We start from the raw sequence: 26,911 nt of genomic DNA, 5'->3' as shown, positions 1-26,911 counted from the left end.
TGGGAAGGGGTAATACTCATTGAGCTTCCCAGGCTATTAATATCAGCTCACAACTGTATATTTAGCTTTTACTGGCTATTAAAATGGAGGACCCTAAAAAAAAAAAATTACGCAGGGATGCCCTATAATTATTAACCAGCAAAGGCTATGCAGACCGCTGTGGGCTGATAAAAGCCTTGGAAGGAACCATGGATACTGCCCCCCCCCCCCCCAAGGCTAAAAACATCAGCTCTAAGCTACCCCTGAAAAGACGCATCTCTAAGATGTGCCAATTCTGGCACTTAGCCTCACTCTTCATATTTGCCCTGTAGCGGTGGCAAGTGGGGTCATAGTTGATGGAGGGGTTGATGTCACCTTTGTATTGTCAGGCGCCATTGAGCCCCAAGGTTAGTAATGGAGAGGTGTCAATAAGGCACCCCTGTTACTAACCTTATAGTCATATCGTATAAAAACACACACACAGAAAAAAGTCCTTTAAATGAAAGAATGACACAGACTCCTTTAATAAATCTTAATTAAACCACACTTATGACCGCCCCCATTCTACTGACGTCAATGTCTTCTGCAAAAGAGATAAAACAAACAACAATATTCCTCACCTTTCCGCAGAAAGGATGATAATCCATTTGTGCGCATGTGCTCAGTGTCTCCCTGTGAACTCCTGTTACCTGTCTGACGGCACCACGAGCGTGAGAAAGTTCTCCTGCTTGTTGTGCCCTCAGACAGGTCCTGGGAGTTCACACCAATGAAATCACTTCACCTTTCTGACATAAGCGCGAACTGGTTATTTGCTGCCTTTGCTGGTTATTAATTATAGGGGGACCCTATGTGATTTTTTTTTAGGGTCCCCCATTTTAGTAGCCAGTAAAGGCTAGATATTCAGCTGTGAGCTGATTCTAATAGCCTGGGAAGCTCCCTGGGTATTACCACCTTCCCAGGCTATAAACATTGTCCCCCAGCCATTGGCTTTCCCTCTGCTGGTTAAAATTTTTTTACATGGGAGCCCACGCCTTTTTATATTATAATATTTTTTAGCAAAATTTAAAACATTAATACTTTACATTTTTTAAATTGCTGAAAACATTTTTTTTAATCGCACCTCCCTTTAACTGTTTTGTTTACCCTACTATATGCATTGCATTGTAAAAATAAAAATAATTTGTCTATTTCTTTTGATTTCATGCAGATGTTCTACCTCCTCCAAGCAACATCACAGCTAGAATGGCCAGTATGTTTAAGGCTATCCTGCAATGGGATGCCATAACGGCCAAATGCACACCAAGATACAAATTAACAATTTCACTCCTAAATGCCAGCAAGCAAAAAAGCACGGTAAATTGTTTGACAGTTCAGTTGGTCTGTTTTGTATGGGAAATATTGGGGAGGCACTGACTATCCCTACAGATTGATTTTAATGGAAAGTATTATGAATTGTTTACTGGAAAGCATGACTAGGGCCGGGTTCACACCACGTTTTTATACTGTAAAAACTGATCTGATGCAAATACATGGATATTTAAGCAGGTGTATCTGTTTTTTAACATATTTGTTGCATCTGTTTGCATCAGTTTTTTTTTTTTTATAAAAAAAGAGGTAGGAATTAGTTTCAGAACATCAAAAAATGAATACAGCTGAAAAAACGAAGGCAAACATATGGCAGTATTTTAGCTCATGTCTTCCATAGACTGCAACTTAAAAAAAAAAAATCGGATCCATTATTATAAAGTATGAAAAAGCACACTAGTATGCAGCCGCTTTTTAACACAATAATGCCAGGCCGAATATGGCTTTTGCTACTGTGAACAGCCTGAATGATACAAATGTTCTACCATGGTCTGCAGCATCTACAGACGTGTAGCCCATTTAGAACATATGGGACGTCATAGGTCGACAATTGCAAATGGAGCTGCCAGCAGTGGATCTTGATGATTTGGTACTCAATTTCATTCTGTGTGGCAGAACATTCCTTAACCTTCGTCCGGCTGACTAGGTACAATTGTAACTATTCCGTTTTTTAAAATTGCAATAACTTTTTTTTCGAAAGGCCGTAGAGGGCTGAAATTTCGTGACATCTCTGCAGTTTTGGTCCAGAATATATTGGCCAAATATCACAGTGGAGGTATATATGAAGGTACAATTGTACCTCTGCAGGTACAACGTAAAATTATGCAGCCTGACGAAGGTTAAACAACCATTAAAACCTCATTGATTGCAGCCAAATCATGTAAGTGCGGGGATTTCTGCGCCTGGTGCTCATATTTGATACTGAATAAATCAAGGTCTTTTTAAAGTTTCAATAACAGGTCTATCCTTTGTATGATTTTCATAAAAACAAGACTTTTTCTTCTTGGTTTTGAGATTTCACTGTTGAGAAGTGTAGAATACAATAGGAAAAAAAAAATTTCAAATGGATATCAGTTTAACATAAGTTTATGCACATATACGTTCCATTCAGGTTTTTTTTTAGAGCATGCAGGCGTAAGGCCGAAATGAAACATCGTTTTTTTCTAGTATGAAAAAAACAAACAATTTTTCATCAGTATGCTGGATCCGATTTTCATCCATTTTTATCTTGTGTTGCACCGTATGTACGTCATCCATTACTCTAGTATGAGAAAAATATGATTGAGGTTTCCAAAGCTTTTCCTATTCATCAATAAAAAATGGAGAGCACACACATGTAACACGGCTAGCATTCATAAGCTGTCCTTTTTATTTATTGTGAACTCACTTGAATGGCTGAAATTGGTCCCCAAAATGGACTAAAATCAGACATATGACAGTTTTATTTTTGCAGATCATACGTCTAAGATAAAATAAAAATTAAATGTGAATGTGGCCATTGGCATATAGTGCGCTATTTTACTGCACTGTATAGGGGTTAAGCATTTAGCAGATAGTCATTAGTTTTTCTTTCTAAGAGACACATTACTTTGTGTTTAATATCTATACATTTATCAGCTTACGATTGTAGAGAAAGCAAGGTCAATGAAGGTTATACAGGATGTATATGTACACATGTCAAAGTACGGTAACAATAAGTAATATCTGGACATTTAATATATGGCTATATAATCATTTTAAAATTAATTGTTCCTTTCTGTAACAGTGGACCACACTGAAATCTTCATTTGAGTTGGATTTTCATAACTTTCCTACCAACGATGACTTTTCATTAGAAATTCTGTCTTCTTGCAATGGCACAGAAAGTGAATGGACCAAGAAAAGTCATATGCAGTTGACACCAGGTAAACAAATTTGAGTCAATTGCGTATTCTATTACTTTTACCCTCCCCTCCCCCCCACCCCACCAAAAAAATACAGCTCACTGAATTTTTTTTAAAAAGACGAGTCACCCAAACAGAAACCAAAATGAACCCCACTATAGTCAATCTTAAAATTCTGGATATAATGTCACTAAACTACATGATAAATTACCTTCTGTACATGTTTCTATTTTTTTCTGCTCCCATTCATAACGGAAATCATCCCCTTTCTAAAAACTGTCTATGTGCACATGTCATCTTTTTCAGGCGATTTTCCGCTTGGAATCTGTCATACTTCTGAATTTGACCCCTTGGGTCTGTGGGTGGCGTCTCTTCCCACTGAGCCACAAAAGATACCTTTTCTTTTTGTTTCTGTTGGTTTTGGGTGACAGGTGTTTTTCATTTACTCCGTTTGTTTGTCCTATAACCTTTCGGGTGCAGCTTTCAATACCTTCCCCTGCTGGTGTTTCCTGCTGGTGATAGACTTTGTTTGAGTCAATCCCTTTGCTGTAGTTTGTGTTGTGTGTCATTCCTTTTCTGCTTAGGGAACTTCTATTCTAGCACATTCACACAGGTAACGTGCAAACCAGGGAGACAAATGCCTGAATCTTACAGGTCCCCGTTCACACTAGGAAAAGCCCTTCTATGTCCCTGCCTGACTGCGGATGTTGGCACCCTAAGATAACGCAATGGCACCCCATTCGACGGCGGCTTACCCTGAATGTCCTTTAGCCACTACTAGGATTGCTAGAGTTGCAGTTGCCGAAGGAGAAAATGAATCACACGCAAAGCAACTACAACCAACACAAACTACAGCAGAGTGAACAAATGCAAGAAAGTCTACCCCAACAGGAAACTCCAGTAGGGGAAGGTATTTAAGGCTGCACCTGAAAGGTGACAGGACAGACAAACAGTAAATTAAAAACACCCATTACTCAAAACTGACAGAAACAAAAAGAACAGAACTAAAACCCCCAAAGAAAAGGTGCACCTGTTGTGGCTCAGAGGTAAGAGATGCCAACCAGAGAAACCCAAGGGTTTGATTCTAGAAGCATGACAGATTCTTCTTGAAAAAAAGTGAATATAATACAAAGCAATGTCAAAATGTCGGTACAGTGCAGATGTTCTGACTTATTTCACTTCTTTTAACCACTTCAAGGTATAGAAAATTTGAAGCAGCTAAAAGAACCAGCAGTGACAAACATATACAACAGTGCAGCACTAAATACCTCCCCAGCAGTGACAAACATATACAACAGTGCAGCACTAAATACCTCCCCAGCAGTGACAAACATATACAACAGTGCAGCACTAAATACCTCCCCAGCAGTGACAAACATATACAACAGCGCAGTACTAAATACCTCCCCAGCAGTGACAAACATATACAACAGCGCAGCACTAAATACCTCCCCAGCAGTAACAAACATATACCACAGCGCAGCACTAAATACCTCCCCAGCAGTGACAAACATATACCACAGAGCAGCACTAAATACCTCCCCAGCAGTGACAAACATACAACAGCGCAGCATTAAATACCTCCCCAGCAGTGACAAACATATACAACAATGCAGCACTAAATACCTCCTGAGCAGTGACAAACATATACAACAGTGCAGCACTAAATACCTCCCCAGCAGTGACAAACATATACAACAGCGCAGCACTAAATACCTCCCCAGCAGTAACAAACATATACCACAGCGCAGCACTAAATACCTCCCCAGCAGTGACAAACATATACAACAGTGCAGCACTAAATACCTCCCCAGCAGTGACAAACATATACAACAGTGCAGCACTAAATACCTCTCCAGCAGTAACAAACATATACCACAGCGCAGCACTAAATACCTCCCCAGCAGTGACAAACATACAACAGCGCAGCACTAAATACCTCCCCAGCAGTAACAAACATATACCACAGCGCAGCACTAAATATCTCCCCAGCAGTGACAAACATACAACAGCGCAGCACTAAATACCTCCCTAGCAGTGACAAACATATACAACAGCGCAGCACTAAATACCTCCCCAGCAGTGACAAACATATACAACAGTGCAGCACTAAATACCTCCCCAGCAGTGACAAACATATACAACAGTGCAGCACTAAATACCTCCCCAGCAGTAACAAACATATACCACAGCGCAGCACTAAATACCTCCCCAGCAGTGACAAACATACAACAGCGCAGCACTAAATACCTCCCCAGCAGTAACAAACATATACCACAGCGCAGCACTAAAAAGCTCCCCAGCAGTGACAAACATACAACAGCGCAGCACTAAATACCTCCCCAGCAGTGACAAACATATACAACAGTGCAGCACTAAATACCTCCCCAGCAGTGACAAACATATACAACAGTGCAGCACTAAATACCTCCCCAGCAGTAACAAACATATACCACAGCGCAGCACTAAATACCTCCCCAGCAGTGACAAACATACAACAGCGCAGCACTAAATACCTCCCCAGCAGTAACAAACATATACCACAGCGCAGCACTAAAAAGCTCCCCAGCAGTGACAAACATACAACAGCGCAGCACTAAATACCTCCCTAGCAGTGACAAACATACAACAGCGCAGCACTAAATACCTCCCCAGCAGTCAAACATATACCACAGCGCAGCACTAAATACCTCCACAGAACGCCATATGCCATAATGTCGCAGGAAATATCTTCCCATACCTTAAATGCCTGTGAAAAGGCACCAAACACATTCCAGCTCTATATTAATACCCAATAACACCACACAGCGCAGTGCCACATACCTCCGCCGCTGTGCCAAATCCATCGGTACAACATTAAATACGACCCCAAAAGAGACAGACACATATATCTAATTGTCCAAATGGACAAAAAAAACCTTAGTGTTGTTCCACCATATACACTCACATGAATATTATTAGAGACTATTTAAAATGTGATATACCCAACAATAAGTTAAATGATTAAAATATAACTGGTGAAGTCTCTGATGTGTAGGTTTTCCAATATTGTCAGTATTCTAAACAAACTGAATTTGCTATAAATTTCCCCCCAAAATTTGGATTATGGCAATTTTTTTTTATTTTGGGGAGAGTCAATTTGCACAAGTTCAGCAAAAATCAATAAACTCTAAAAATTCGCCTCTCTTCGGCCTTCGTTATGTCTGCCCACCGCTCCTCTTCATTCTACCACTAGGCTTGTCTTCCTTATGAGGTCCTGTTTTCATTCAGTCTCTCAGTAGACACTGACTAGGTGCCATGCGGCACTTGGGGCTTGAGTCACATAAACTAGGTCCCACTTGGGTCATATGGTGCCTAATCAGTGCAGCGCCCACTAGATGAGCCGAGGAGTGATGAATGTAAGAGTTTCCTTATTTTTTTAACCCTTTCCCAAAAGATTCGATTCGTGACAAATTTATTTAATGAGTCAATATTTTCCCCCTGAATTGAGTGAATGCACCCGAATCAAATTCTTTCTAGCTCCAAAGCAGCGAATATGACCTACATCAGCTGCATCTTTAAAATACTAATAGCCAAGATATGTGGTGAGAGAACCCATTTGTTACATTGATTATTACTCTGAAATTACAGGTAACAGAAGAACATCGGTGAAAAATGTCGCCTGTGTTTGGCACTATAGGGATTATATAACCTGCACTTGGCAACCTGGAGAAGAGACTCCACCCAACGTACAGTATAAATTACTTTATTGGTGAGTATCAGGAACTGTTCCGTTGTAATAATAACACTTTAGTATCTTGTAGTCCGTAAAATAACAAGGTATTAGATGAAAAATGTGTAGCAGAAATTTACGTTTTGGAAAACGTTACATCAAAGGGGTTGTTCACTTCTCATACATCACTTTCTCAATGCTCATATTTCCCCTTTGTAAAATGACAATTAGGCTACAGTCACACCATCAGTATTTGGTCAGTATTTTACATCAGTATTTGTAGCTAAAACCAGGAGTGGAACAATCAGAGGTAAAGTATAATAGAAACACGTCACCACTTCTTTATTTATCACCCACTCCTGATTTTGGCTTACAAATCCTGATGTAAAATACTGACCAAATACTGCTAGTGTGACCACAGCCTTAGGCTGCCGTCACACTATCAGTATTTGGTCAGTATTTTACATCAGTATTTGTAAGCCAAAACCAGGAGTGGAACAATTAGAGGAAAATATAATAGAAAACATACAGTTAGGGCCAGAAATATTTGGACAGTGACACAATTTTCGCGAGTTGGGCTCTGCATGCCACCACATTGGATTTGAAATGAAACCTCTACAACAGAATTCAAGTGCAGATTGTAACGTTTAATTTGAAGGGTTGAACAAAAATATCTGATAGAAAATGTAGGAATTGTACACATTTCTTTACAAACACTCCACATTTTAGGAGGTCAAAAGTAATTGGACAAATAAACATAACCCAAACAAAATATTTTTATTTTCAATATTTTGTTGCAAATCCTTTGGAGGCAATCACTGCCTTAAGTCTGGAACCCATGGACATCACCAAATGCTGGGTTTCCTCCTTCTTAATGCTTTGCCAGGCCTTTACAGCCGCAGCCTTCAGGTCTTGCTTGTTTGTGGGTCTTTCCGTCTTAAGTCTGGATTTGAGCAAGTGAAATGCATGCTCAATTGGGTTTAGATCTGGAGATTGACTTGGCCATTGCAGAATGTTCCACTTTTTGGCACTCATGAACTCCTGGGTAGCTTTGGCTGTATGCTTGGGGTCATTGTCCATCTGTACTATGAAGCGCCGTCCAATCAACTTTGCAGCATTTGGCTGAATCTGGGCTGAAAGTATATCCCGGTACACTTCAGAATTCATCCGGCTACTCTTGTCTGCTCTTATGTCATCAATAAACACAAGTGACCCAGTGCCATTGAAAGCCATGCATGCCCATGCCATCACGTTGCCTCCACCATGTTTTACAGAGGATGTGGTGTGCCTTGGATCATGTGCCGTTCCCTTTCTTCTCCAAACTTTTTTCTTCCCATCATTCTGGTACAGGTTGATCTTTGTCTCATCTGTCCATAGAATACTTTTCCAGAACTGAGCTGGCTTCTTGAGGTGTTTTTCTGCAAATTTAACTCTGGCCTGTCTATTTTTGGTATTGATGAATGGTTTGCATCTAGATGTGAACCCTTTGTATTTACTGTCATGGAGTCTTCTCTTTACTGTTGACTTAGAGACAGATACACCTACTTCACTGAGAGTGTTCTGGACTTCAGTTGATGTTGTGAACGGGTTCTTCTTCACCAAATTAAGTATGCGGGGATCATCCACCACTGTTGTCATCCGTGGACGCCCAGGCCTTTTTGAGTTCCCAAGCTCACCAGTCAATTCCTTTTTTCTCAGAATGTACCCAACTGTTGATTTTGCTACTCCAAGCATGTCTGCTATCTCTCTGATGGATTTTTTCTTTTTTTTCAGCCTCAGGATGTTCTGCTTCACCTCAATTGAGAGTTCCTTTGACCGCATGTTGTCTGCTCACAGCAACAGCTTCCAAATGCAAAACCACACACCTGGAATCCACCCCTGACCTTTTAGCTACTTCATTGATTACAGGTTAACGAGAGAGACGCCTTCAGAGTTAATTGCAGCCCTTAGAGTCCATTGTCCAATTACTTTTGGTCCCTTGAAAAAGAGGACGCTATGCATTACAGAGCTATGATTCCTAAACCCTTTCTCCGATTTGGATGTGGAAACTATCATATTGCAGCTGGGAGTGTGCACTTTCAGCCCATATTATATATATAATTGTATTTCTGAACATGTTTTTGTAAACAGCTAAAATAACAAAACTTGTGTCACTGTCCAAATATTTCTGGCCCTAACTGTATGCACCACTTCTGCATTTATCACCCACTCCTGGTTTTGGCTTACAAATACTGATGTAAAATACTGACCAAATACTGCTAGTGTGACGGCAGCCTTATACTTACCTCCGGTGCCACTCCAGCGGTATGAGTACTGGCTCTCCTATGAATTTCGTAACATTATCTCACACAATCCCAGCGGCTAATCAGCACTCACATACATCCAGAGGTAGTGAGAGCTAAAGATCTCTCATTTTCTACAGATGTACGTGATACATCCGAAAAACATTGAGACTGAATCCAGCACTGATTGGCCTCGGGGATCACGTGACATAACAATGTTACGCAATCCCTGGGAGAGCCAGTACTGATACAGCTGGCGTGGCATCGGAGGTAAGTATAGTTGCTATTGTTTTACAAGGAAACAAAATAGGGATTGAGAAGATGTTGTCCGAGCAGTGGACAAACCCCTTCAAGCCTCCTCCTTCGAATCCTCATATTTGGCTTAGAAGATTCCGACGCTATTCTCATTGGGTTAACAAAGATTGGTAATTTAATATTTTTCATTGTAGAATATGCTACCAATCTAGGACAAATTCCTAAAGTGGTTGTTCACTATTAGGACAACCCCTTCTTGAACTAAATGTTTGGCCCCAATAAAATAATAAAGACTCTACGTGTCAGTGGATCGCCCCCCCAAGGGCTAGGGGTACTCGGTACTGGGTCCTTTGGTTCTCAAGGGGGATGTCACGGTGGCTGACCCAGTCCGTGGCCCTAGGGACGTCCGTGTAAAAGGGAAAGGTCTTTAAAGGGGAAATGTTCGTGACGCCACCTGTGGTGTTCGATCAGGGAGTCCCCTTATCCAGGTGGAAATCAGTAGCCTTCCTCTAGCGCCTGGGTGTTGTAGTACCTTACTGCTGAACCTCTCATAATGTCCTCACAACTGTTGCAGATTTTCTAGATGTTATGTCTTTCTCTGTCCCCAGATGGATAGGACAAACCCGTATGACTGGTGGCTTGAGGCTTTTTACAGGGACTCTAGCACGCCCCAGCCCCCACAAGTTTCCACCTTGCCTCCTGGGTATGGGGCGGATCAGTAACTTGCAATTAGCTGTCCTGCCGGTCTCTGGAGCAAGGCATAAAGGACTGTTGCTCCCTCGGTGTTCCAGCTACCGGATCCTGCGCCTCAGAAGGAGGCAGCCTGTGCAGGGCAGAACTCCTTCTGGTTTCCACTCCTTTTGCTATGACTTCATTTCTCACTCTCTACAATACAGTTCTCTGTTCGTGTCCTTTCTTAGGGACTGTCGCACGTGGGGCAGGCGCAGCTCTGTGTCCTTCCATTTAGGCCTCGGACAGGATCCCACACCTGTTAGGGACCCACTACCTGAGCAGAGCTCAAATAGCAACTGCCTGAGCTGAAGCTCAGATAGCATCTCCCTGAGCCGAAGCTCAGATAGCATCTCCCTCAGCTGAAGCTCAAATAGCATCTGCCTCACTTCCTATGCAGACCACCAGTTTTACCTAATTGTGAAGAGAGCCCTAATAAATAGGAGCATAGCTCCCCTGGTGGACTGGAGTGTGAAATGTGTTGTGTGTTGGTGTTACCTGGTAAAAGGATCTCCTTTATTGCCTCCAAACATAATATCACTCCCCCCTAGAGGAGAATGGTATTACTGCAATGACCAGGACCCTGGGGTGCCACATCAGCACTCGCTCTCCCTGAGGCTCTCGTGTGGTGTTATGACACGTGACGTTAGCGCCAATCAGCGCTGGAGTTACTGTCTCAGCCTTTGGACAAACTGAACATGAAGAGGATGTTAGGGAGCAGCCCAGTAACACCAGCACTGATTGGGCGTCGGCTCAATGTGTCACAATAGCACAGAAGAGCCCCGGGGAGAACGAGTGGTGACACTGCGGGAATGGTGGGAGGTGAGTATAGGCTTTATTATTTTATCAGGGCCAAACATTTAGTTCAAGAAGGGGTTATCCTAGTAGTGGACAACCCCTTTATGTAAAAAAAATATATTTTGCATGCAGATATTGCTTTAAATTTAACATGAAAATCTGGAGCAAAACTGTGACATATAGCATAGTGTGCTAGAAAATCTGAAGAGATTTATTTTTCTGCTGCTTGAATTTGATTTTGTAAAATTCGCTTCCTTTACATTGTGATATATTTGTTGCCAATTGTGCACTGAAAATATAGATTTTGCCTCACACTCCAATTAAATTTAGCAGCTACATGTTTTATCGTCAGGGTTGGAATATGAAGCCGGGGCACCAGAGGGGATACATAGTGTTAATGAATCACCGCATCTCCCTAAAATAGTTCAATAATATGATTTTTTTTTTTAGTTACACAAGATCCTGATGAAATGATCATCGTGATAAAAATCTACCGCATTTACTGACTCAATTTTATTATTTCTTTTAATGCAGGGAAGAAGACACTAATCCCGGATATGTCAATGAATCAATGCAGTAAGTAGAACATGTAATACGTGAAATCCATGTATAGAAGATGTGTTTGCAACCAGAGCAAAGTATATTATTAATTCCAATAGAATCTCAAAGTATAAGTTGGGTTGCCACTTTAGAATAAATTCCTATATAGTACCACCACTCAAAACTGAATAAATCTTTTTTTTTCATGGAGACACCATTGCTTAAAGGGGTTGTCCACTACTTAAACAATCCCTTCTCAAATCCAATGCTTCCCCCTTGTAAAATAATAACACCTATACTCACCTTCGGTGTTAGCACTTAGTCTCCCTGGGATCGCATGACATAATAATGTCACTCTTTCCCTGCAGCCGATCAACACTGGCTTCACTCTCCTCTCCTACAGACAAATTACAGACATCAGAAGGAAGTGAGAAATAGCTGATTGGCCACAGGAATTTCATGACATAACAATGTCAAGCAAGCACTGGGAGAGCTAGTGTCAATATTGGTGGAACAGGGTTGGCACCGAAGGTCGGTGTAGGTATTATAATTTTACAAGAGGAAAACATAGGGATTGAGAAAGGGTTGTCCAAACAGTGGACAACCCCTTTAAATACAATATGGTGATCAAGTTATTAAAAATATAAACATGCAGTACTGCAAATGGCCACTAAGAGGCAGTATTAAATTAAGTAAATATGCTTAATTGCTTAGGTAGGTTCTAGAAACAAGCGAAACTTTGGAAAATTTGACCAAGAAGTGGTGTAAAGTTTAAAACTTTATATAGAAGTCATGTTTTTGGAGATGATTTTTTTTCTCCATGCAATACACTTTGCATTGAATTTTGACAAAATGGCAAACAAAGTATGCGGCATTTGTCGCATGTTTAAAACAACATGAGAACTTGTAAGTGGAGTGACACAAACAGCAGCTGACAGAAGAGAAGGTAAGTCTATTGGAGCGAACGGAAAATAAAATTATAAAGTATTTCTGCATGGTAGAGATATCACGTGTGATGCTAGTCACTTCTCACGGCCAAGCTGTGAGGCTAGGTGCACACGTAAGAAAAAAGAGGTGCAGAATTTCCTGCACAAAATCCGCATCTCCTGGCAGAATCACCAGCCGCGGATTTGCCGTGGTTTTTATGCGGATTTTGTGCGTTTTTTATATGGAATTGCTGCGGATTTTGTGCGGATTTTCTGTGGATTTTGCCACTGCGGATTTTTAACATGGAGGGGTGCAGAAACGCCACAGCTCCTCACACTTCTTTGAAATCCGCAGCAATTCCGCACCGTCTGCACATCTTTTTTTTCCCCATTCACTAACATTGTACTGTACATCACAGTGCGGATCTGCAGCGTTTCTGCGTGGTAAAATCCGCTGCGGATCCGTAGCAAATCCGCATCGTGTGCACATACCCTGAGTCAGAGTGGTCAAGGAGTCCAAGGTCAGAAGCCAGGAGGGTACATCATTAAGAAGCATGGCAATTAACTGGAATAGTGGACACATGGAGACAACCGACGCCTCAGTCTCAGATTGGATAGCTGAGCTGTCAATCAACACACTGACAGCTCAGCATGCCACTGTACCAGATTGGATGACCAAGCTGTCAGTAACTGCATCCCAGACACACTGAGGGGTGGAACCGTGACAACATGATTTTATGCAAACCATGAATGCCAAAAAGTAAAAAAATGAAAATAAGAAACAGAATTACAATCTGTATGTCACTTCCCTTTCAAAAGAACTACGGTATATATACATTATTCCACGACCCTGCATTAAAAAAAGCTCATCGTGACAGTAAATAACAAAATGCCTTTATAGAATAAAGGAAACAAAATTAAGGTGTACTTAAAAATATCTTAAAACTTCTCACGTGAAAAACCCAATTTAATAAGATATCAATAACAATCTTCAGAATGGTATAAAAGACTTTCAGACATGAATCAATTGATTGATTTTGGAATCTTTTCTCACCAAACTAGCTCCACCACTCATTAGAATATGGGCTCACAGTCTTTTAAATTCAGGAGAACCCGCCGTGTTCTTGAAGCAGAAGACACTTCAGGAAACCATGGCGCTTTTTTGTCCTTTGTTATTGTTTTTGTAATTTCTTGGTCATTTTTTCTGACTGGCTTGGCCATCTGTGTTTTTTTTTAGTGTTTTTTTCCATGGTTTTTGTAACGTCTGTTTTGGTCATTTTCTGGTTGCTCTTTTCATTCCATTGAAAAATGAAGGAAAGAAGAAACTGTTAGCGTTTCCTTAGATTTTCCTAAAAAAGAAAAAAAATTTGAAGTGGTCCAAGGGATGTCCTGGCGTTTTTTGAGCTTTTCTTGTATTGTAAAGTACAGAGCTTCTTCTGGGTGGAAAACGGTGGAAGTAAGGACAGGTCACTTTTTTTTAACTGCTTGGTGTTTTTATAAATCTGAAGCTGTTAAGACATTCAAAAGCCTGAATATATGCAGAGAAAGTTGTGTTTCCATAGAAGTGCTTATGCCATAGAGGATTTCACCTGAAAAAGAATTGTGTGCACAAACCCTTGGATCCATTCAATTGAAGGCTAGAAAACAATTATTATTGTTTAATTGTATACAAGTCATACTCACAGCAGTACAAACTTATGACACCATTGTGAAGATCTGAGGTTGTGGGTTATAAAAATCTCCTATGCAGGTTAACGATGCAACTATTTTTATTCCATACATCCATGGTTGTACAACAAATCCAGGTAGATGGCCAACATACAATGTCGTCAGTCCACAAGATCCCAATCTGAGATCAGTAGTTCCACTGGCCCCGTACCAGACGATACCTACTGTCTCGCAACTTGGTTGGCCTTCAGCTTTTGGTATCTCCAGCCGGTATAGTGTGCAGTCACAGCCTATGTTCCTCCAGACTATGGATATCACGACCGTAGCTCATGGATACTCCTCCAGCCAGCATTCTATCTCCAAAACTCCATAGATCATCCATCCATCCCAGCTTGGATCCTCTCCCTTCGGAGTCACTCCAACAACTGCCTAATTCAACCCATGTGTCTTTTTCTCCCTCCCCATTAAACATTTTTCTTTAGCTCACAGAATGAAGCATATTCTATCACCTGGGGCTGCATGTGAGACCTCCTATGGTGACAGCTTCCCTGGGTCTACTATCTCCATCCACATGGGTCTAGGCTGGAAGAACAATGGATTGATAGGATGATTTCTTTACATTTACCTTTAGCAATCTACTGTCTGGCCTTAAGGTACCGTTACACTAAACGACTTACCAACGATCACGATCAGCGATATCCTTGATCGTTGGTAAGTCGTTGTGTGGTCGCTGGGGAGCTGTCACACAGACAGCTCTCTTCAGCGACCAACGATCAGGGGAAAGACTTTGTCATCGTTGAAACTGTCTTCAACGATGCCAAAGTCCCCGGGTAACCAGGGTAAACATCGGGTTACTAAGCGCAGGGCCACGCTTAGTAACCCGATATTTACCCTGGTTACCATTGTAAAAGTAAAAAAAAAAAAAACACTACATACTCACATTCCGATGTCTGTCACGTTCCCCGCCGTCAGCTTCCCGCACGGACTGTGTCAGCGCCGGCCGTAAAGCAGAGCACAGCAGTGACGTCACCGCTGTGCTCTGCTTTACGGCCGGCACTGACAGTCAGTGCAGGGAAGCTGACGGCGAGGGACGTGACAGACATCGGAATGTGAGTATGTAGTGTTTTTTTTTTACTTTTACAATGGTAACCAGGGTAAATATCGGGTTACTAAGCGCGGCCCTGCGCTTAGTAACCCGATATTTACCCTGGTTACAAGTGAACACATCGCTGGATCGGCGTCACACACGCCGATCCAGCGATGACAGCGGGTGATCAGCGACCAAAAAAAGGTCCTGATCATTCCCCAGTGACCAACGATCTCCCAGCAGGGGCCTGATCGTTGGTCGCTGTCACACATAACGAGATAGCTAGCGGGATCGTTGCTACGTCACAAAAAGCGTGACGTTGCAACGATATCGTTAACGAAATCGTTATGTGTGAAGGTACCTTTAGGTTTACATAAGATCTAGCCTGCTCGTTCTCCTCTGCTTACTGTCACTGAATGTAAAAATTGATTCCTGAGGATGAACTGACGAGCAAGCAAATCACTAATAAACCACAGCAAGAAAATATCTAATAAAACACAACAATATCGATGCAACTGGTGATCCGTGCTGGAAAAAGTCTATCTCGCAGAGCTGTGGACTCCGCTCAACGTCCATTTATCCTATAGTCTTTAGTAAGTGGCCATCTCCCCACAACCATATACTTCTACAGTAATGTAAATTCAGTTTACACTGTTCCACTTGATGGTAGAGCAAAATTAGTCTTCTGTTAGTATATTAACCACTTCATGACATGGATATGACACCATTCATTCTTCCACATAGTACACTAAACTGGAAAAAAAATTCTAAGTGCATTGAAATTGCTAAAAAAGTGCAATTACACAAATGTTTTTTTTGGGGTTTTCATTTACCATGTTCACTATATGGTAAAACTGAGCCCAGGTCAGTACAAGTACGCAGATAGCAAGCATGTATATTTTTGTATTATTTAAGTGGTGAAAAAAATTGTAAATAAAAAAATAATAAAATAAATTTAGCTTTTGTCGCCATTTTCCGAGAAATGTAACGTTTTCATTTTTCTGTGAGTGCTTATTCTTTGTACCCTTAGCTGACATTTTTACTTACCGTATATACTCGAGTATAAGCCGAGATTTTCAGCCCAAATTTTTGGGCTGAAAATGCCCCTCTTGGCTTATACTCGAGTCACGGTCGGCGGTGGGGTCGGCGGGTGAGGGGGAGAGGGCGCTGAGGCATACTTACCTAGTTCCAGCGATCCTGACGCTCCCCCTGCCGTCCCACGGTCTTCGGTGCTGCAGTTCTTCCTCTATCAGCGGTCACGTGGGACCGCTCATTAGAGAAATGAATATGCGGCTCCACCTCCCATAGGGGTGGAGCCACATATTCATTTCTCTAATCAGCGGTAACGGTGACCGCTGATAGAGGAAGAAGCTGCGGCACCGAAGACAGCTGTCCGGGAGAAGGAGCCGGACGCCAGGACCAGGTAAGTATGTAATATTCACCTGTCCGCGTTCCAGCCGTCGGGCGCCGCTCCATCTTCCCGGCGTCGCTCCATCTTCCCGGCGTCTCTGCGCTCTGACTGTTCAGGTCAGAGGGCGCGATGACGCATATAGTGTGCGCGGTGCCCTGTGCCTGATCAGTCAGAGCGGAGACGCCGGGACGAGACGCCGGAACGAGACGCCGGGAGCTGCAAGCAAGAGAGGTGAGTATGTGTTTTTTTGTTTTTTTTTACTGCAGCCGCAGCAGCAGCGACAATGGCAGAGCTTTCTATGGGGCAATATGAACGGTGCAAGAGCACTATATGGGGCAGAGCTATAGGGCAATAATGAACGGTGCAAGAGCACTATATGGGGCACAGCTATAGGGAAATAATGAACGGTGCAGAACACTATGTGGGGCACAGCTATAGGGCAATAATGAATGGCGCAGAGCACTATATGGGGCACAGCTATAGGGCAATAATGAACGGTGCAAGAGCACTATATGGGGCACAGCTATAGGGCAATAATGAACGGTGCAAGAGCACTATATGGGGCACAGCTATAGGGCAATAATGAACGGTGCAGAACACTATATGGGGCACAGCTATAGGGCAATAATGAATGGCGCAGAGCACTATATGGGGCACAGCTATAGGGCAATAATGAACGGCGCAGAGCACTATATTGGGCACAGCTATAGGGCAATAATGAACGGCGCAGAGCACTGTATGGCGCAGAGCACTATATGGGGCAGAGCTATAGGGCAATAATGAACGGCGCAGAGCACTATATGGCACAGCTATGGGGAAATAATGATCTATTTTTATTATTGAAATTCACCGGTAGCTGCTGCATTTCCACCCTAGGCTTATACTCGAGTCAATAAGTTTTCCCAGTTTTTTGTGGCAAAATTAGGGGGGTCGGCTTATACTCAGGTCGGCTTATACTCGAGTATATACGGTATATCGTTTTGGGGTAGATACGATGTTTTGCATTTATTGCAATGCTGTGGCCGACAAAAAAAAACATAATTCTGGTGGTTTCGATTTCTTCTCTCGTTGTCAATAGGACATTGGATTTATTTATTTTACATTTTGATAGATCGGGCTCACACGATGCAGATTTAGTGCAGAATTGGTGCAGAACTGCAGCAGATTTTTCTGCTGCAGAAACGCTGCAGAACTGCACTGTGATTTACAGTACAATGTAAATCAATGAGAAAAGAAAAAAGCTGTGCACATGGTGCAGAAAAATCTGCGCAGAAACGCTGCAGATTTCAAAGAAGTGCACGTCGCTTCTTTTGTGCAGTTCTGCAGCGTTTCTGCGCAGATTTTTCTGCACCATGTGCACAGCTTTTTTCTTTTCTCATTGATTTACATTGTACTGCACAGAAACTGCACAGAAACTGCACAGAAACTGCACAGAAACTGCACAAAAACTGCACAGAAACTGCACAGAAACTGCATAGAAACTGCATAGAAACTGCACAGAAACTGCACAGAAACTGCATCAAATCTGCAGATGCAGATTTAGTGCAGAAAATTCTGCACCACATTTCCTACGTGTGCACATAGCCTTACGAATGCAGCAATACCAAATATGTGTTTTTTGCATTGTTCTATTTTTAATGGGGCAAAATATATTTATTGCTAAATTGCAACAAATAAAAAGTGCCTATATATCTGGTACCATGCGGCAGATTTAAAAATATATCTAAAAAAAAAAAATTTTAAAAATGGACTACTCAGGTAAACAGCAGGAATAAAACAAGAGCAAAATCCTGGCCACTATGAACCTGATGACCTGTCTTCTTTAAGGTAACATCTCAAAATTTCTTCTAATTGTATTATAGATTTCAAGATTTATTACAAACCGGAGCTGAATGTAAGGATTATTTCCCCCATGATGGATTGTATTTAGGATGCAATTTCAAATATGAGTACACTATTGAAGATCAGAAAGAGCTAATGTTTGTGGTAACAGACACATCATACAGTATAAAACCGTTCTTGTATCACACAGAAGCCAAAACTATAGGTAAGTGGAACTCCAAGTAGATAGCAAAAGAATGTTTTTGTGGTAAGCAGATGAATCGCAAAATCAGCCATCCGATTGTTACAATGCACCTCCTGACAGTCATACTGAAGAAGAATTTTGCATCTGCAATACCCAAATCTCCTAAAAAATTTATTGAACCATGAAAAACATATTGTCCCATGACAGTGGTGACTTAAAGTTTTGAGACTGCCATTTTTTGTTTTATGCTACTTCAATGTTTTTAGATCTTTTAGTTGGATGTTTCTGTGGTTACTGCAGTACAATTAATTATCAGCATTTCATGAGTTTTTCAACTTTTATTGACAAGCACATTAAGTTTATGCAAAGACTCAATATTTACCCTTATTTTTCAAGATGTCGTCAATTCTCCCTGGCAGCTGTGCCAAATCCTGCCTGATGACCCATTCTAGACTCATCAGTGCTCGGAGTTTATCACAATCTCTGTGTATTTTGTTTGTCCACTTATTTTTTAAGAATTGACCAAATGGTGGTTGAGATCTAGTGAGTAGTGATGGGCGAACCCCTCCGATGATCGGGATCGGCGGGTTCGCCAGAGTTTTTCTGTAAAGTTCGAGTTCAGGGACGGAGATGAGGCGAACTTGCGTCCTAACTCCGAGCTTGGACTTCACAGATATGGGATGGGGCGGGGGGGCTGTTAAAGAAAATATAAAATTAACAATAAGCATTATAATTATACTTACCTGTCCAGCGACGCGTCCTCCCGTCCCGCTGTCTCCCAGCCGCATCTGCTTCCGGGGCCACTCAGTACCTTCTGTCGATATTCACTGCACTCGGCAGTCTTCGGCTTTTTTCGGCAGTGTTCGTGCGGTGACTTTACAGTTCGGGTTCACCCATCCCTACTAGTGAGTTTTCTAGGGCATGAACCTAACATGTCAATGTTTTAGTAACTGGGCCCCTTAGATATCACTTTTTGCCTTGTGATGTGGTCTCCGTCATGCCAGAAAAGCATTGCTCATCACCAAATTACTCCTGGATTGTTGGGAGAAGTTGTTCTTGGAGGAGGTTTAGATCCCGTTCTTAATTTATGGCAGTGTTCTTAGGCAAAAAGTGAGCCCACTTCCTCAGATGAAATGAAAACCCACACATGAATGGTCTCAGGATCCTTTACTGGCGCCATGAGGCTGGACCCATGGCAGTGGTCACCTTTTCTTCTCTGGACAATCATTCTTCCAGTTGTCACAAACAGTCAGAAGGGGCATGTACCAGGAAACTCTCCCAGATCTCATTCTCATTATTGGAGTGACCTATTGTATATGTGAAGTTGTTTAATAGAAAACTCCTAGACCAATAATGAATGGTTGAGATGTGCAGCTATTAACCCATCACAATTGTTTTTGGAATGTTCGGTTAGTGCAGTCTGTTCAGAATGGTCGTACTAATGTTGCCTTTTTCATGACAGTAAAGCTCAGAAGTCCCAATATCACCTATGTATCTGAAGCAAGAAACAACCAAGTGTGTATAAACTGGACAGAGTCCTATTATCAAAGTTGGCTGACATCTGAAGTTCTTTTGTTCTCCTCTGGTGCATGGGGTGAGCCATTAAAGGTAAAACATTAATGTCATGAAAACTATGTGGAATTTAGGTAATTAGACTCCGGCATATGGTTTGATATTGAATTTACTATTCCCCCTCCATTTGCACCCTGATTTCTACTGACCTACTGATAAGCACTATGGAGGCATCAGTGAGCGCTTACGATGTCAGGCCATATTCACATAATTTTGTTTTATGACTTCTATCCTAGGTTTACATGGTTTACATTCAATGGAATCCATCAGCATGGTTTTAATGTATAATCTGAGCGTAGCATAATGTAGGGACAGAGACCCTGATTCCAATGATGTATCACTTAGAATTACAGTTTTTTCTATTGCAGATCTAGCAGAGCTCAAATGCTGAGCTGTGTATAACTCCACCCACACCACTGATTGGCAACTTTCTGTGTACGCTGTATATTGATAGAAAGCTGCTAATCGGTGATATGGGCATGGATGGACTATGAGGCACGCAGGCATCTGGTCACGTAGTGATAATCTTCTGCTAAAAAAACACTAGTTGTATTGAAACAGAAAAACACAGCCCAGTAAGTGACACATCACTGTAATCAGGGTCTCTTCACCTACGGCATGCTGCTCTCAGATTTCATAGCAAAAGCTTGATGACAGATTCTCTTTAAGAGGACTGCCAAGATATACCTCCCATGGAAGGATGCCCTGGATAGGTATACATTGGAATTGTAAGAGGTGTACACTGATGTTTTAACATATTTTTTTAAAGAGAATCTTGTCACTTCGGAAAATATTTACCTGGAAATATAGGGTTAAAATAACAGCTCTAACCTCCTGCATTAGTCAGTGTGGGGGGAGGGGCAGTGCAGCTGAGACTAGCTGTGTTGAATTACAAATCCTTCTATTAGCTCTCTTCCTCTCATAGCCAGGTAACCTTTGCTGTAATACCCTTCCCCCACACTGCATTTCCGGAGATTTGTCAGTAATCGTACTTATATCTGCTGTCCTCAACATGTACTCGCTTTGCAGTAAGATCAGAGCAGCCGGGGCTCATTATATCTCACATAGGAGTAGTCCAGAACAGGCTGGTAACTCTTGTGTGAGATGTAATGGCAGCCCTGATCTCACTGCAGAGCCAATTAAAATTGTCTCAGTACAGCAGGTATAATACTCTGCTCGAAAAAAAGGGACAACTAAAAACCCACATCCTAGATATCACTGAATAAAATATTCCAGTTGCTAATCTTTATTCATTACATAGTGGAATGTGTTGAGAACGATAAAACATATAAATGCTCAATGTAAATCAAAATTAATATCCCATGGACATCTGGCTTTGGAATGATACTCAAAATCAAAGTGGAAAATCAAATTACAGGCTGATGCAACTTCAGTGGAAATGTCTCAAGACAAGGTAATGATGCTCAGTAGTGTGTGTGGCCTCCATGTGCCTGTATGACCTCCCTACAATGCCAGGGCATGCTCCTGACAAGGCGGTGGATGGTCTCCTGAGGGATCTCCTTCCTGAAGTAGACTAAAGCTTCAGTCAACTCCTGGACAGTCTGTGGTGCAACGTGGCATTGGTGGATGGAACGAGACGATCCAGATGTGCTTGATTTTATTCAGGTCTGGAGAACTAGCAGGCCAATCCATAGCATCAATGTTTTCATCATGCAGGAACTGCTGACACACTTTAGCCATATGAGGCCTAGCATCATGCAACAGAAGGAACCCAGGTCCTTTTGCCCCTGCATATGGTCTCACAATGGGTCTGAGGATCTCATCTTGGTACCTAATGGCAGTCAGGGAACCTCTGGTTAGCACATGAAGGGCTGTGTGGCCCTCCAAAGAAAGGCGACCCCACACCATTACTGACTCACTGCCAAACCGGTCATGCTGGAGGATGGTGCAGGTAGCAGAAAGTTCTCCATGGCGTCTTCAGACTGTCACGCCTGTTACATATGCTCAGTGTGAATCTGCTCTCATCCATGAAGCAGAAGGTGCTAATGTTGAATCTGTCAATCTTGGTGTTCTCTAACAAATGCCAATGATCCTGCACTTTATTGGGCTGTAAGCAAACCACCCACTTGTGGACTTTGGGCCCTTATACCGCCCTTATGGAGTCTGTTTCTGACAGTTTGAGCAGACACATGGATGTTAGTGGGCTGCTGGAGGTCGTTTTGCAGGGTTCTGGCTCTGCTCCTCCTGTTCCTTCTTGCACAAAAGAGGAGGTAGAGGTCCTGCTGCTTGCTGCTGCGCTCCTAAGTAGAGATGGGTGGACTACTGGATGTTCTGGTCTGGCCGAACAGTTAGAAAGAAAAAGTTTGGTTTCGCGAGCCAGAACAGTACCCGGACCTCATTCACTTGAATGGAGGGCCCAAACATCCAGTGTTTGCCATGCTTTGTTTTATTGGTTTTTGGGGTTAGTTTATAATTTTCCACACCATTTCTTTTTGCTGTTAAAAATGATTTGCTTTTTTTTTTTATTCTCGATGCCCCCATTAAATAATTGAAAACAAAAACTAATTGAAAACATCATTTTATGTAGGCACAAGTCAAATACAACATATAGATGGGGCTGCCACCAGGAATTTTAGGGCCCCATACTGGCTACATTTTTTGGCCACCTTGAGACTTACACAGTCCCACCGCCCACTCAATGAAAAACTCCACTTTTGCATCACGTCCTCACCAACCACACATTAAGTGCTCGCTCCCACTTGCGATTAAATCAGACAAATGCAATCCGATTAAAAATCGGATAGCATTTGTACCAATTTAGTCCTATGCTTCTGTTCTCAATTGCGTTTTTTCCCCTGCTCTGATCGAGTCACGATCGGACAGGAAAAAACGCAGCATGCTGCGATCACATGCTGAATTCGGATCGTAGGCACCCATATAAGTCTATGAGTGTAAAACACTGCAATGCACTAGGGTGATATTCCCCGATGCAATTTCCACTGACGCTGGCAGCAGAGGAAATGGAGAAATTAATTTTGCCGTTTCCTCCGGAGCTATCCTGTTATTGTCTCATGCGAGAAGATCGGAACACAGAACACTGACACTTGGTTCCCATTGGTAGCAGAGCTGGAGCCGAGTGTCATGAGCATATCGCATCTGATACTCTCGCATCAAATGCTATACGCTAGTGTGACTCCAGCCTTACAGTTCCCATCGAACACCATATCACATACATAGCCATCAGAATTTGTTTTGGCCAAAAGATTTCTTAAGCTGCCACCATGACAAAGTAGACTCTTTTGGCCGGGCCCTACTCTACTCTAACCAATTAAAAATTTGTTAAAATACCCAAACTTTTTTAGGTCAATTTTTGTCTGTTTCTTTAAGGGAATATGTCACATTCATTTTTTGAAATGACCAATAATACAGCAGGCAAGGAACAAATATAGTCACCCCATGAACAGACCAGATACTACAACGACATATTGATAGAATAATATCGAATGCAAGGGAAAAATATTGCCACACCGTGACCAGATCACACAATACTACCACAGTGACCAAATAATACCACATACAAGGAACAAATACCGCCACACTATGAACAGACCACATATTACCAACACAAAGCGACCGAATACTAAATTACCGAGCGTTAATTAAAAAAAAACACAATACTAATATTACCATAAGTGCCATTATACACAGGAGCTCTGTACATAGTATACAGTGTATAGTGTTAGTGTACCGGTAATACACTGACTCACCAATGACATTATACACAGAATCTCTGTATAAAGTATATAGTATATAATGTAAGTGTACAAGTAACACACTGGTTACGTCTCTAGTCATCTTCGCTTTTCTTCTTCATCCAGCGCAGACTGCCAAAATTTCTTCCAGCCAGTACTCATCTCTCTCTAGAAAATTAGTTATCTAGAGCACATTCCCCAATTTCTATACCACCCCAGATGAAAAAAAAAAAACGACAGTGCCTCCCTGCACAGTAACAGGACATCCCCCATCACTGAAAACAGTATCCTCAAAAATAATATACATCACAGCAGTAATAATATTCCTTAATTTGCCCTTACAGTGTTAATGTCCCCCGACCTGGCCCTCTTGTGTCTCATTCGAGACCCCGTATGTGGATCGCCCCCATGGGGCCGTGGGGTACTCGGTATCCGGTCCTTTGGTTCACAAGGGGGATGTCACGGTGGCTGACCCGTTCCGTGGCCCTGGGACGTCCGCGTAAAAGGGAAAGGTCTTTAAAGGGATAGAGTTTGTGTTCATGACACCACCTGTGGTATTCAGTCAGGGTGACCGACGCTGCTTTTTGAGGGGTCCGCTGGGGTGATGTTATGGCAGCTAGATAGTATACCTTCCCACAGGTGAAGTATATCCCCAGGGCTTCCCGGTGTGTAGATGGTGGATGGTGAGAGGCGCAGTGAAGAACGAGGACACAAGTTTGCAGTCTCTTTAAATTTACTGAAGACTTCAGCATCCACAGTCCAGGGCACCAGATCACAGGGCAGGCAGAATCCTGCCGGTTTGGAGGCAAGTCTAGAGTCCCCTTGTCCAGGTGGAAATCAGTAGCCTTCCCTTGCGCTGCAGTGTTGTAGTTCCTTACTGTCTAAGGCTTCACATAAGGTCCTCACAGATGCAATGTCTCTCTCTCTGTCCCCCACATAGTATAGGACAAACCCGTATGACTGGTGGCTTGAGGCGGTTTATAGGGACTCTATCATGTCCCAGCCTCTAAGGGGTGCCACCGTGCCTCCTGGGTGTAGGGCAGACAGGTAACGTGAAATTGGCTGTCCTGCCGGTCTCTGGAGCAAGGCGTAAAGGTTGTTACTCCCTCGGTGTTCCGGATACCGGGCTTCTGCGCCTCAGAAGGAGGCAGCCTGTGTAGGTCTGGTCCCCTTCTGAAACCTTACCAAAAGAAAAAAGATCATGTCCACACATATGGGAGCACCTCAAACATGTAGAAAATACAAAATTTTATTGGTAAGCCTTACAAAAAAATCATGTAACACATACAGAGAAACAATTCACACAGAAAAATTAGATTAAAACATTAAAAGTGCAACATACAGCACAAAGCTTATACAGAAGTCATATCCTAGTATAGGGAAAATGACATCCCCCACATCCCTAACCCCTCCAAAACAGTAATACAGTGGCCTAGAGTATAGGCATATACACTATAATTAGTATACAAGATGCAATATACATATATAGAGTTCTCAAATCAAAGCAAAAAAAAAAAGGAATATATGTATGTGCATATATATATATATATATATATATATATATATATATGTATATATATATATGGACCCACTGATATCACAGTACCACATAGCCCTACAAAGATGGAACAAAGTAAAACCTACAGGCAAAGAAGGGTAAATGCCTAAACAGCCTCCAACAGTGAAGCCATGCGAATCAAAGGACCACTGGATATAATAAGATCGTACATATCCAAATCAAGCAAATACATATGCCCAATAGGATCTAAAGGGGAAAAGAATAGCTATTCTTTTCCCTGAGGAAGCCGCTATCTCTGCGGCGATACACGTGGGCTTTTACCCCGCATCCCTTCTCCATTTTCCCCTCCGCTCTTTTCCACCAGCACGCATTCGGCCTTAACCTGATTCTAGCATTTGGATCCTATCGGGTGTATGTATTTGCTTGATTTGGATATGTAGGATCTTATTATATCCAGTAGGTTTTACTCTGTTGCATCTTTGTAGGGCTATATGGTACTGTGATATCAGTGGGTCCATATATATATATGCATATATTCCTTTTTTTTTTTTTGCTTTGATTTGAGAACTATATATATGTATATCGCATCTTGTATACTAATTATAGTGTATATGCCTATACTCTAGGCCACTGTATTAATGTTTTGGAGGGGTTAGGGATGTGGGATGTAATTTTCCCTATACTAGGATATGACTTCTGTATAAGCTTTGTGCTGTATGTTGCACTTTTAATGTTTTTAATCTAATTTTTCTCTGTGTGAATTGTTTCTCTGTATGTGTTACACAATTTTTTGTAAGGCTTACCAATAAAATTTTGTATTTTCTACATGTTTGTGGTGCTCCCATATGCGTGGACATGATCTTTTTTCTTTTGGTTAGGTTTCAGTTTTTCCCAAGTCCACGGTGAGCCCTAATATCTGTATACATAGCGATGCCCTCCGCCTTTTTCGAATTCATATGCTGGTTCCCTTCTGGTATCCACTCCTTTGCTACGACTTCCTTGCACGCTTGCTGCAATACAGTTCTGCCTTCGATGTCTCTTTCTAAGAGCTGCAGCTCTGAGGGCATGCACAGCTCCGTGTCCTTCTCCTTCATTCTCTGACAGGATCCCACCCCTGCCAGGGACCAACTAACTGAGCGAAGCTCAGCCAGCAACTAACTAACTTTCCCTACAGGCGACCAGTTTTACCAATGTGGGGAGTGAGCTAATAAATAGGAGCAAGAGCTCCCCCTGGTGGCCAGGAGTGTGAAATCTGTTGCATGTTTCTGATACCTGGATGCAGTTATCCTTCTTTGCCTCCAAACGTAGCATCACTCTCCCTGAGAGGAAAGCAATACCACTGTGACGACCAGGACCCTGGAGCGCCGCATATGTTCTCCCATCCCATCTCCATGTGTTTCCTTCCGGCCCCAAATGTCTCCAACCTGACCCATGTGTTCTCCTATC

General features: G+C 42.2%; 1 protein-coding gene across 2 annotated transcripts in view; it reads left to right on the top strand.

Moving 5' to 3' along the window:
- LOC138661932 (interleukin-13 receptor subunit alpha-1-like) overlaps window positions 1-26,911 on the top strand; it is a 163,618-nt gene that overhangs the window by 111,717 nt on the left and 24,990 nt on the right. For both annotated transcript variants that reach the window (XM_069746940.1, XM_069746938.1), the window contains exons 2-7: window positions 1,187-1,332; window positions 3,110-3,248; window positions 6,858-6,978; window positions 11,538-11,579; window positions 18,498-18,682; window positions 20,124-20,269. In XM_069746940.1, the coding sequence (XP_069603041.1) occupies window positions 1,187-1,332; window positions 3,110-3,248; window positions 6,858-6,978; window positions 11,538-11,579; window positions 18,498-18,682; window positions 20,124-20,269 (779 nt within the window). The remainder of the gene's footprint in view (window positions 1-1,186; window positions 1,333-3,109; window positions 3,249-6,857; window positions 6,979-11,537; window positions 11,580-18,497; window positions 18,683-20,123; window positions 20,270-26,911) is intronic.

This window comes from Ranitomeya imitator, chromosome 2 (assembly GCF_032444005.1).
Source record: "Ranitomeya imitator isolate aRanImi1 chromosome 2, aRanImi1.pri, whole genome shotgun sequence".
NCBI lineage: Eukaryota > Metazoa > Chordata > Amphibia > Anura > Dendrobatidae > Ranitomeya > Ranitomeya imitator.
Note: the sequence above shows the minus strand (reverse complement) of the source record. Positions and strands in the feature narration are given on the sequence as shown.